At 42.9% G+C, this 13,660-nt stretch overlaps 1 protein-coding gene across 4 annotated transcripts in view; it reads right to left on the bottom strand.

Annotated features, from left to right (window-relative positions):
• The window catches only part of dvl1a (dishevelled segment polarity protein 1a), a 47,177-nt gene extending 33,517 nt beyond the window's left edge, over nucleotides 1-13,660 (bottom strand). Inside the window, exons 1-2 of one of the 4 annotated variants that reach the window (XM_015337026.2) lie at nucleotides 13,177-13,660; nucleotides 173-242 (exon numbers count right to left, since the gene is read on the bottom strand). In XM_015337026.2, coding sequence (XP_015192512.1) covers nucleotides 173-242; nucleotides 13,177-13,346 — 240 coding nt within the window. In that variant the 5' untranslated portion in view covers nucleotides 13,347-13,660. Of the gene's footprint in view, nucleotides 1-172; nucleotides 243-11,508; nucleotides 11,963-13,176 lie in introns of those variants that run through there. The other 3 variants (XM_015337023.2, XM_015337024.2, XM_069183623.1) reach the window with 3 other exon arrangements.

Below are 13,660 nucleotides of genomic sequence, written 5' to 3'. Positions count from 1 at the left end.
GGCAAATATTGTATAACAACACATAACGCACATACTTGTACTGTCATTATGTGTAATGCATTACATCATCTGCTGTGTGGTTATGTGTTGAATGTTATTGCAGTTACATTTAGCTGTGTTGCACTAGATGTTTTGTTTTCCGACCTGAGGGGGTGGCACAGGCACTACTCACCCAGGACACCACTCTCCCGTTGAAACAGGGAAGCTTGGCGTTGTCATCTGAGATCTCTTCCTTGACAACACTGCAGGATGGACAGGTGAGACAAAAGACAAGACCATGTGGTCAGTACCAGGTAACAGGAGAGAGACATCCACAGCCCACTGATGTATACGCTTGGTCACAGAAGAAAGCGCGTGTGTTTTTCAATGTGCGGTATGTGGCAGCGACAGAGGGGTTATTAATAGAGTGGGGCTGCTCTGGAGTCTCAGCCCGGAGCTGTAAATTCCCCCCAGGAATACCACAGAGTTAGCTTGTGACCCCAGAGGCAAAGGACCCCCTGTTAAAGCTCTGTAATCCCACCTGCCGAGCCGGGAGGTGTCAAATTCAGCAGGCTGAAGAGGAGGGCAAGACAGCGGGTAGAGATCAGAGACAGAGGCCATTTGGGATTAATGTTGTGTGAAGAGAGGGGAAAAAAAGATTAAGATTAATATGTGCAGGACAGTGGATAGACCTGAGGCACTGAGGCAGAAGAGGCAGTGCAGGACAGTGGTTTGAGCTGAGGCACTGAGGCAGAAGAGGCAGTGCAGGACAGTGGTTAGAGCTGAGGCACTGAGGCAGAAGAGGCAGTGCAGGGCAGTGGTTTGAGCTGAGGCACTGAGGCAGAAGAGGCAGTGCAGGACAGTGGTTAGAGCTGAGGCACTGAGGCAGAAGAGGCAGTGCAGGACAGTGGTTAGAGCTGAGGCACTGAGGCAGAAGAGGCAGTGCAGGACAGTGGTTTGAGCTGAGGCACTGAGGCAGAAGAGGCAGTGCAGGACAATGGTTAGAGCTGAGGCACTGAGGCAGAAGAGGCAGTGCAGGGCAGTGGTTTGAGCTGAGGCACTGAGGCAGAAGAAGCTCTTTTTCCACTTTCCTCAGTTCTCCAGTTCTCACAAACTGTGAAGATGCCTGCAGGTTTGTAACATAAATAGTATTAACTTACATCAGAGGCACAGCACGTTTGTGCTTCTATAGAATATTTTGAATGTTTTCCATGATATTTTTATACTTAAATTTTAAATAAATTTCCAGACAAGTGGAAATTGTCCAAGTTTTGGCAGAAGTGTAGGACCCAGTGTGTTCTTGTATCCATTACGTGTAGCCGTTAATGCCAAGAAAGCAGGAGCTTATTGAGGATCATAACCCCAAACCCTATTCTCTATGGTCAATTAAACAGGAGACTTGTTAAGCAGAGATAATTTGGCACCAAAATATGAGTGTCCTTCAACCCTCAAGGACAACATTTCTCTTAAATGAATAGATCGCTTGCTTATGTGATTAATAACAGGGCTTTCCAATTTTCAGAAACAGGTGATCTATAATGCTGTTATCTTGGGCCAAACCGCAAGCCCTCTATACACTGCTAAAACAATCATAATACACCCCTAACAATCCCATCAGAAGTAAAATTTCTGTCAACTTTATGAAAAAACTGGATTGTCTGCTATCAATATGCAAATATAATAACTGTATAATACACTCAGAAACTGTCACACAAGTGTCAAAAAGTTGCAAATACACTGGTAACACAGGATGAAAGACTGCATAATACCTTCACCAGGAACAAATTTTATTTCACTTTCTTCTTTAGTCCAAAGAGAATTAATAAAATTAATAAAACAACTGCTGATCTTTCAGAATCTGGAACAGCTTCAAATATTAATTAAAAGGTTTTTTTGCATATTTAATTTCTAACTAGTTTTGCAGAGCTCTCAGGATTAAAGACAAAGAGCTTTTCATACACTTTTAGAACATTTGCAACTGCAGATCATGCACCATGTCATTTCAGTATTGAACTGAATCCCGACATCAGTTTTCACCCTTTCAGAAATGTGAGAGAGGTGCTGAGTGGTTTTTCTCACTGAAACTACAGCTGAGTGGCCCCAGTAACTCCAGATCACTAATAAGTTTGCACCTGCTGATGTAGGCAATGTTGCAAACACTGGACACTGGATAACCAACAGAATTGTGGTGTGCTGACCTCTGACCCTTGACCCTGCACTGCAAGACTGTCCAATCCTAGCCCTGGAGGAGGTAGTCTAGATCTCTTTACAGCAGTAGAATCTGAACAGTCGGGAAAAAACTGATTGAACAACCCTTTTATGGAGCCTTGTTTCAATTAGCTCTTGATTAAGAACTAGAAAACAGGGCTGGATTGTCTTTGTATCCACTTAATTGATTCAATTAATTCATTAAAGTCTGAAATGGAATACCAGGAACAAATGAGTCAATCCAATGCTATTTATTTTTAACACTTTTTGAACTCTAGAATTGAAGTGTTAGAGAGTTGTGTGATTGCTTTTTTAGATGCTGGGCTTCAGAATTCCTTTCATGTAGAATTGTGCGAATGACCACATGGAATTTAACACATGAGTCTAGACATCACTAAGAATGCTTATTTATGGGAGTGTTTGACACAGCGTCCTTCCCACCTGCCTCTGTACATCAGTGATAACCACGTTGGAGCTATGAAGAGCCGCAATTTTAAACCAGGATGAAACACAGCACTGTTTGAGATATTTGGAATATACAAACAGGAAACACTTGGTTAGACTAACCATTTTCTCATTGGAAATGTGTTGTGAATGAATACAGTTCCCTGAAAAAGTATTCACCCCCTTTCAGATTTTCTGAATTGTTGCATAATTTTGCCAGTGAATGTTATAATAAATTCGTGTGAGCTCCTACTAGTCCTACTCCTACATAAAGGGAGTCTGAATGAACAAATACCACCACAGTTTGCTATTTGGTTGTTTCATTTATTAAATAAGCAAAGCCATCCAACATCCAATGTCCCCTGTGAAAACGTTAACGCTATCACAGTTCAATCAACTCAATTAACGCAAACGAATCTCTGAGAACATTCAGTGTCAAAAATATGTAAAGAATCAGAAAATCGGAAAGGGGATGAATACTTCTTCACAGAACTGTACTGCGTTTGCTAACAAGTGTAAGAGGCTGTTACCAGAGAGCACTGTAATTAGTATGGCTCTTTAAATTGGGAGCTGCCCAGGGGTATCTGTCACAGTTGTTTGGCAGACAGAACGTCTGCTTCACGAGCACACGGTCCTGGTTTCAGTTCCAAACCTGCTCTTTGGCCGCCTGCTTCCAGAAAAACCTTTTGCTTTTGTCTTAGCTCTCCCCCTTCCTTCACTATCGATCAGATAAAAAAAGGTCAACCCAAGGTGTGCTTTTCCGATATATGCCGTCTGCACTATTTTTCCCCCTCAAACGATGCACTTTTCCGTGATGAGTAATGCCCTGAAAGTCCCTTATGATTTCTATAAAAAAAAAGGTGCACTGGGGACAAAAATCTTCAAGAAAGAAAAGGAACTAAAGAAGCAAACGTGTGGAAGAACAAAAAACAATGACGGACACATTCAGAAATCATCTACAATATCCGAATAGGACAACACCATGTGCTAAATACATCTTCTTCGGATGCTATAGGCAGTCTACATTATTTTAAAAATACAATGTAAATGGCTTTTTCTGACTGTGTTATATTGTAAGCTATTAAGTGGTTGTGGTATGGAATGTCATATGAATATCATGCAAGCTCTACAGTGGGTCTTACTTTGTGTATATTAAGAATACTGAAAACGACTCTTTTTCTATCCCCTCTGGTTAAGAACACAAAACGAAAACCAGTTTTGCTTTTAGGCATGAGCTCAGTAATAATCCCTTCTGTCTTTCTGCCTGAGAAACAGGGAGTGCTGCAGTGTCTGGGGCTATGATCACTGCTGCAGAAGACCCCAGTCCTGATCGTCAAACCCACTGCAATCAGACAGTTCAGACTCCAAACTCTCAGCTGTATGATCTACTTTGGGTGTGGCGAGCTGTGGGCTCTCTCACAAAATGGACAGAGCAAGCACAGGTGAAACAGTGTGTATTTTGCCCCAGGTGAGGGCATCTGTGACGCAAGTAATTCTGGGAAATCTTTCACAATATCTGTGAAAATCAATTTAATGCAACAAGGCTGGAAAAGCCAGCATCTTCCTTGGTAAAAAAAGAAACACTAAAATGCATCCTCCAGAATCTTCCATATTCCCATAACATCCTGCAAGACATATTTGGAATTTTGATGATGTATTCCATTCATCCATCCATTACCAGAAAACTGCTTCTGGCAAAGATCAGGAACACCGTATATCCATCAGGAAAACTGTTAGTGCTCAAGCAGAGACTATATTCTGGAAAAGAACCCCAGGTCACTGCAGAGTGTACACTCAGGGACAATTAATAGACATCCATAAACCTAGCCAGAATGCTTCTGGAAGCTGGGAGAAAACCAGAGCACCTGGAGAAAATCCATAAGAACTCAGGAAGAACATGCAAACTCCACCCAGACTGGAATTAAACCCATGAGCCAAGGACTGTGAAGCAGCAGCAATAACCACCATCAATAAAATATAGTAAACAAGACAGCTTGCACATAAACCTAAGACCTGCTTTTAGTCAAACTAAATTAGAAGACTACTAAGCAACTGGAGTCTCCTTTGTCTCACTGCACTATCATAAACATTCTTACGAACAGAAAAGTCAATAATCTCAAAATATATCCGATTGTCCACTATGAGTTTATACACATTACGCTTTCTACAACAAGGCTTAAACTGTGGACCTAAAGTGTTATGGAGCTCATGTTTCATAAGATGTAGTATTGGGCAGAAGGCAAAAAGACAACACTGTTTTCTTCACCTGTCAGCTTTTTCCAAGTTAAATATGTCGTTCTTATTCTCCTCATACCATATTTGGAGATGCATGCTCCGAACTGTCCCCTCCTCCCATTGTGAAACTGCACTATAAAGTCCTCAATTCCATTTTGGTCTATAATTGCATCCATTAATCCTTTATATATGATTGATCAACCTGTCCTGTGATGAGATTTTGAGCCCATGAGGGCTTCGTTAAACTTGAGTGAAATCCATTTATTGTCTTCGGCGTCGGTATATTTCACTCTAAAGCTGGACTGGGACCTCTACTTATGATGAAGGACAGAAAAAGAAAGCTATTCATTTCAGGAGTTATAACCATAGAACTGGGGGAAGATCCCGCTCTGCTGTTTTAATGATTTAAAGAAATCGCACATCTCCAGAAATGTCTTCTAGAAGATGCAGCAAAAACAACTTCCCATAAACACCACTGAATTACTCCCTCCGTAATTCACACTGCTTATGAATTAGATGAGGAATGAAGACAGCCTTGCCAGCTCTTGATTGTATTTGTGAATACAGAGACAAATCTAAACAAGAAGCTGACTTCCACCTGTACTCTTCCTAGTGTGCCATGAGTAGCTGAGTAAAGGAAGAGAGTTGATATGGGCCCATTCCACCAGAAATCTGCTGTGCCGGCCTGTGGCATCTCAGGAATTCTGCTGCTAGCCTCATGTGTGAAACAAGGAGCTTGAAATACTCACACACACAGACATACACACTTCACACTGTCACGCACAGAAAGACATATAAAAGATACTCTTAACAGTGACGCAGTAATAGGCTTTAAAAATACACACAATGCATGCACACATCTGATGAAAGCCACGCATACACGCTGCAAATACTACACACTAGTGAATGCATGCACAGCACTCATATTGGCACTTGCACGTGTCTGGCTGCTCACACCTTCTGTATGATACCTTCTCCTACCCTCTCTCAATAAGAACTGCCAGACTCAGGCAGGTACAGTATTATCAGATTTTTGCAGATTGCTGGACATCACACTTTGTGGTGGCAGCCTGTGTGCATACAGGGCAGGATTAGGAGATGCCTGCCTGCTCTGAAAGTCTGTGTCATGCTGGTTATGAAGGGCTGAGGCCAGTAGACTAGGTGGGGGGCTGACTGGCTCTCGTTTTACAGACTTCAGAGTTCTGAGATGTGGACAGAAGACCAGATAACAGGGCAATATCTCGAGAGCATCTGGCCACTGAACGTAAATCATGCATTTTGCATTCTGTGATCCCCCGAGCAATGCGAGAGTACTCGGTGGGCCAACTCTGGCTACACAAGTCCAAACTGATACAATAAAATAAGGATCACTCCACTTCACTGATGCAAAACAGGAACAGATTTAAGGCCTTTAAAAGCAAACTGAATAAGAGATATTGTATGTAAGGAATACCTTTCCTTTTATGTTCCATGTGGCGTACACTGAAACAATAAGAAATGCATCACGCAATAGTTAAGTTAGAACAGGATTTTAAACACTGACAGCAGGTGCCCTACGACCTTTCCCATAAGCAGGCACTACCTCACGGATTTGCAGCCTGCAGACGTTGAGGCCGCACAGCAACCATGGGTGCCTGCCAAGCAGGGAGCAAACTGCTCGCCGTGCTGTCTGCCACAGATGGAAAGAAGGCATAAGATGATAGATTGTGTAATTACACAAAAGAGCCAAGTACATCTACAGGAGGGGGGCTGCCGAATTTGGCAGCTGTCTCTGGGGTACACCACGTTAAAGATGTAAATCCATGATGGCCAACTAGAGTCTTCAAAAACCACAGGGACCGTGGGATATTTTTTCCAACTGCCCCCTCCGTTACTGAACAGAAGTAATTCCTTGCACATCTGGTCAAACATATCCAGATTTTCCAGGCTATACACCACTGATAATCCAAACTTGCAATAAACCTCTCTGGAGCTGGGGAACTCTGGAAGACCTCTGGGGGGGGTGAACCTGGACAGTGCTGTTGGAAGAAGGGGGAACGACTGCTCCCCTGCTCTTGATGTGCCCTACAAGGGCAGACAGCAATCGCAGCCTCTGACTCACACACACCCTGCGGTGTTAAAAAGCTGTGTCATATCCCCTGTGGTGAGGCTGAAGAGGCTCCAACTGGACAGCAAGATCAAGGGGCACTTTTAAGATAAACAAATTAGTCTAGTTGTTTTTCCCCCACCCTTTTACCACCCCAGAGCGGGACGACCAATTGACATGGCAGGCCTGCAGTGACCAGAGACGACTACAGCCAAGCAGAAACCTGCAGAAGTACACACATGCTAGACCACCGGGAAGTCGCTGTTGAAGGCAGACCCCTTGTAATTCATACTGTGATTTGTCAAGATATCCCGTTTCAGCGGGACGAGCAGGTCAAACAGGGCAGGTGCCCTGCAGTCACGCAGCCTCAGGTAGGTTTTGCTTGCTTTCTGATCTTCATCCCCACCCTTGCCACACCAATCTCAGGGAGTGGAGGCAATGAGCAATGCACCACGGACTAAACCAGTAACGGCAGTTACTGCAGGCCTTGCCCTGATCTCCAAGTCTGCCATCACCCCTTGTCGTGACATGGCACGCAGGACCGAAGACATCACCAACATCTGTGTGAGTCCCCTCAGCACTGGAAAGAGACACAGCAATGACAAAGCATGTCCTGTCATCCCAAGGCACTTAAAAACTTCGGCGCCTCACTCTTCCTCTCCCAGATTCTCTCTTCTAGGGGAGAGAGGCACCGATGCAACTCCACTCACAAGCACCTAATGAGGTGGGGAAACTGCCCGCTTTTCCCAATGGGAGGAGAAGACAATTCAGAGCACCCTACTGCAGCACGGTTACGTTACGCTTTTTCATTCGGAAAATGAATTCTAAAATTGGCTTTTAGGTGAGAAACATGATCATCATATTACCACCGTCTTCGATCACTTTGTAATGACAGAGTCGCTACTGCTTGGGTACTGCCCTGAAAAACTAGGAAGAGGCAAGAAGAAGTCCAAAAACACCTGCTTATGTCTCATAAAGATTACTGTTATCATCTGGGGTTTGAGGCAGACTGAGAAAAGATATAGAAATATTCACCAGGTAACCCCCAAAAACAAAAATTGTGAACAGCAGAGCAAAGAGAGTACACTCAACCTTCACTTCATGAGCACAGCTGGTTCCTAAATTTTTGCTAATAGGCAAAAGCCCTTAATTTCTCATTAAAATACACACAAGAGTCTCTGATTCGTCCCAAGAGCTTGAAACTGGACATATACCAGTTGAGTTCAGGTCTGGTTTGCACCTATGATACAATAAGGAAAATTTACCAGCACTTATTTTTATGCAAGCTGTCATATTTAAATGTATTATGAAGCAGATATGTGAAAAAATAAAACCCACAACTAAAAGTAAGATAGAGCATCAAGCTGTCTGATGATATTGATACTGTGCATTCAGTGTGGATAATCAAAATAAAACATTTAATTGCAGAATTTGTCAAAAATTGTTAATATAATTTTCAAAATACTATAGTTAAATTATTTTACACCATAACTAGTATAAACACCCTTACAATTTATTTTAAAATTGTTAAGACAACAAGAGCTGAGAGGAATTAAATAATAAGAAGAATAAGCTGCAGGCCTGGAGCTTGTATTTGTGAGGGAAATTAATACATATTGTGTACAAAAACAGGTACACATACTGTATGTTTTGCTTGTTTTAGCAAGGACTCATAAGGAAAGTGCTTGTTTAACAAGGGATGAGAATATTTTTCTGGTAAGCAGTAAGAGTTCTGCCTTGACTGGAAACAGCGAACTGTACGGGAAAGTTGCTGTAATTCTTTTCCACAGGACAGCTTCACTCTGGCATTAGGATTCACTGGAGTTTCACACTGTACTCTGCATACAAACACTCCAGCACAGAAAAACAAACTGCTTCAGCTGGATCAGGAAGCAGGTATGGCTTGCAATGGCAACGAAGGAGGCCACAAGTTAGCTTTACAATGGAAAGAGAGCTCCTAATATTGCTGAGTCAGGAAGTAAATGGAGAGGAATCAGGGTGACTGAATGAATAAACTCTGATAGCAATACACCCAGGCACAGTGACCTGGAAGCCAGCATGAGACGACCCCAACTATAGGCTTGTGGGCTATTTCAAGAATTGTCTCCAAGTCAATGAGCATGCGTAAAGATGCTAAGGAGGGTTTTTATGAGCTGTGAACTCTCAGGGGGGGGCTAAATCAAGACCTGCATCTTATTGTGGGGACATATTCATCCATTTGCCTTCCCTCACACACTGACCTCATAGTCAGTGTACTTAGTTCATAGTACTATGACCTCATAGTACTTATCAAACTACCTCTGGGAGCCAGGGGAAATACTACAACAAATTAATTTATTTTGGAGGCAATTTTCATCTCAAATGCTTCCCAGACAGCTGGGAACCACTTATGTGCAGCCCCCACCTGGGTGAGATGGAGCTGTCATTTTGCCTCCCCCCACACACACACAGAGCTACACTACACAGCAGATCATGAGGACAAGTAAGAAATTACTTCACCTGTTGAATTAAGGAGAAAATATATTTAAGAAGGCCGAACTGTGCAAGTCCTAGGTGGAATTTAGCTCGCATAATGTATGAACAGTGCAACAGGCATTTTAATGGCGAAGTAGTCAGAAAGTTAGCATCTCAGTTTAACATCTCCTCTTCTAAAGGATGGGACCTCCTACAGCAGTGTTCCTGTCACCATACTGGGACTTTGGCGTGGAAATTCTGGTGAAGGAAATTTCCTCTCCTAGTAGTATACTGACCATACCCAGTCTTGCTTAGCTTCTAAAGTCTAATGAAATCAGCCCACAAAGTGGAAATACTGGTGTAAACATTTTCAAAAAAGCAGTACCGAGAAAAAGAAATACAGTATACAGTTCACGTTCACACTGATACACTAGCTACTAATAAAGTAAAAAACACTCCACTGTTCCTGAATTGATTCCTTCTTGTTTCCCCAGTTAATGTTTTCCTCGAAGCTACAGCACACTCATTAGAAATGAAGGACGAAAGCAAATTCGCCACCCCGGAGCACTGCAGTTTTGATCCACCTCTAGATTTGATTTATGAGCCAAGAGCTTTTATCAAAACAGTGCTGATAAATTATAAAAGAATTATTATTTCAACAGCACCAAGCCTGTCTACTCACAATAAGAGAGTAGAGTTGAGATATCCATCCATCTTCCCAGCAAGCAAAGTGCACAAGGTGGGACACACGCTGGATGGGACCCCAGTCCATTGCAGGGCACACTCAGGCACAAACACAAACACCAGGGCCAGTTTTCCCTGAAGCCAATTAACCTACTAGCATGTCTTTGGACTGTGGGAGGAAACTCACCCACATGATCACAGGGAGAACACACAAGCTCCACACAGACTGCCACACAGGGCAGCAATGGGAACCACTGAGCCACTGGGCTGCCCTCGAGTCAGCCAACACCTGCTATTCTTTTACATGAGAGCCTTCGGCTTCAACTCTGCAAAGGATGCAAACGTGCGATGTCACAGGAGTCTCCCCTGCTGAGAACAGAGGTTCAGCTCAGCCTTTCTTTCCACTTGCTCCTGACCAGCCCCATTCGCAAGACACACCAGGATAACCTAAATCAGGCCGATCTTTGACTCAAACAGTGGCACGAGGGCTGTAAATGAAGTGGAAAAGTAGTTATTATTAGTTCCTCAATAAGTGCTCAATCAATACACGTCCTAACTGAATTAGAGGGGCCATAAATTCATTCTCCCTCTTGAGAGCTTTATGGGGTCCAAGGTTAATAATAAAAACCTGCATTCTTTAGAAGCTGTGGAGCTGTAGCACCTAGGCTTTGGGTGCTGTTGCTGATTAATGAATCTTGCAATTCCACCTGAAAATCAATCCCTTTTCATTTCTTCCCGGCAACGAGGCTTGTAAAATGTTCCACTATTGCTCACAGAAGGAGTCTTGTTATTATTCATTTTATTGCTGCCATGATTATTACTGTTGGCTGCTGTAACAGTCCTAGCAGTCTCAATACGCGGTGCTTTGTTTGCAGTTCGGTTCCCTCAAATGCTGTTTTCAGGGATCATGTCCCACCTTCACTGCATCAGAACGCTGGCCACCTCCTCTCTCCATAACCCATAATATTTTTCTGTTATCCTACGTAAAACACAGCACCGTACCACCAGATACTGATGAACCATGTTGTTGATATTCAAAATAATATCATTGCGCATTGGGGCTTGATAATTGCTACGACCGTGACACAGCAACAAACTGGGTAAAACCCATGCAGGCAGAAACCCTCAAACATACATCCTTAAGATACCGTCCAGTCTAATAACTTTCGAGGGCTTTGAAAGCTGTCTTCCATGTTAGAGTCTGGCTTTATGTTACTCCTCAGTTATTCAAATACAAAAGTTGCACATTTAACAAGGCCTGTCAGACTCGCTGTCAAAAGTGATTTACCGACGAGCTATATCCCTCCCAAGCTGAAGTTTGTTCTTCAAATTGCTCGATTTTAAAACTGGGTTGTCCAGGAATAACACATTAGCACCGGACCTACCGCATCTGTTTTAATACGACAGAAAACGGTCACCTTTTTGACTGACGTTTGTCCTGCCAGTCTGATGCTGGACTATATACGCGCACCCCAGGCCCCCGCCCGTCGTCGTCTGTCATCCACAGATGCTGAACTGAAAATGTCTTGTTCAGTGTGTGAGACGAGAGCGCCGTTTCCTAGGAGAGAAGCCTGCCAGGCCCTCAGTCCCCGGTGCTCGCCTCTCGTCAGGCTGCCCCTGTCTCCCGGGCAGCCATTTTTGCGCGCTGGCTCTCCGAGCCGAGCTGTGGCCTACTCTCGCCGGCTTCAGCGTAACACGTACAAAACAGCCCTTTAAACCTGGAGTAAACGACCAGTAAAAGGCAGAAATCTGGACCGGGGGGCTGCTACGTCGCGAAAATGTCACTACTGTGACATGACAGAGCGTTGCCCAGTATTATTAATCCTGGTACTGATAATGATGTTAACGTTAGCCAGCTAATGGTGTCACTGACAAGCCAACGCGCCGGGATCAAATATATCTTAATGTGTGTATCGATATTGAAATTGATTATGCGTCTGTGTCTGCAAATCCCAACTACAGCCATCGCCCCCACGGCTCACAGTTAAAAACACACACACACGCACAACCCTTGTTGTGTGTTGTAATGATGATAATGACATCCCTAACACAGGGACAAACTACGCCGATTTCCCTAAACAATATCCTCACGATATATTTAGCAATCACATGAGCGGAACCAGCCGTGACATCGGTCATGTTCGGGGGGGAAAAGAGCCGAGTGTAATGTTGCCATCGCGATCAATATCAACGTGAAAAAACGACAGCTGTCATGTTGTGTCAATTCTTATTAAGTGCCGCAAAAATGACTGAGCGGACTGTGTTTTGAACATAGAAACAATGCATTTAAAACTACTAGGCATTTTCAAAACATTATTCATAACCAAATTCAGCTCATGCGAGCGGGCTTATAAAATTTACCTTTAGTGTTAAGACACTGTTTGTTTGAACATTTTTAATTGTCGAGTTCTGAGCTTGTTGTGTGATTCGTAGGCCACGATCAGCGATTGGTAGGTAAGCGCAAATGTCAACGTGTTTCGGTTTTTATTCAAGAAATTTCTTTTTGACATGACAAACTTCGGCGATTAAGGAAACAAGTGGTCAGTCATCTTGCTGTCATGACACTTCAAATACAAACAGTTCAATGGAAACGAGCCGAGAAATCAAATGCCCGAATACGAGCTAGCTACATTATTTATCTTCATCCTAACCGTGACATCTCCCCTATGCATATGTGACTAATGATACCATACTAGAGAACATATCGATATTCATTTGTGTACGAGAAAAAAAAAAACAATCCTAGAGTAACAAAACCACAAACGTATAGTAAGGTGTCATGAATGATTCACGGTGTTAATTCGATCACCTTCAGTGAGTTGCAACACGCAAGAAATACAGAACAGGTCCTAATCACGGCATTTAAACAATTAACTTATATTAATTGAAGAGGTGGCATGACCGCAAGGCAGTGCCTTTTATTGTAAAACACACATAGTTTTCAGTAATTAAGAGGCACACACTAATATGGTGTTTTTTTTTTCAATATAGCGACGAACAATGTTATACCAGCAAAAAAAAAAAAACAACAACAGTGAACTGTAGCTTAAACGTGAGATCGGAAAGACAAAACGTATTCCACTCACCCAAAGTCCTGGTCCATGGATTTAAAGAAGAATTTGTAGTTGTTGACTGCTCGATTGTTAAGGACATTTTTGAAATCCGCTAAAGTCACTTTTTCGGGCGGAACTGTCAATTTCACCAAGTAAGGAGTCTCCTCTTCGTCTATATGATAGATTATTTTAGTCTCCGCCATGAGAATGTGAATAAGACAATCATTGAAATGAAAAAAAGGAGGAAAAAACGGGGCTGCCGCGATCCAATATAAAATAGAGATTAAAAATAATAACGACGTTAAAAATGTCAATAAATTAAAAAATAAGCCTACAACAGTGTTCTGTTGCACGCTTATAAAATAAATAAACCCGTCTTTGACAGCACAAGCAAGAAAACACTCATAGTCGAGGTCTGGGTGTCTCTATTGCAGCTCCAATGTGTCTCACAGTACGGTAGTCGGTAGCTCAGTGGAGTAAAACAGGAAGAGACGATTCACATCCTTGGAAGACTGAG

This window comes from Lepisosteus oculatus, chromosome 25, assembly GCF_040954835.1.
Source record: "Lepisosteus oculatus isolate fLepOcu1 chromosome 25, fLepOcu1.hap2, whole genome shotgun sequence".
NCBI lineage: Eukaryota > Metazoa > Chordata > Actinopteri > Semionotiformes > Lepisosteidae > Lepisosteus > Lepisosteus oculatus.
The sequence above is the reverse complement of the archived record's forward strand: the minus strand, read 5'-3'. Positions and strand labels throughout refer to the sequence as shown.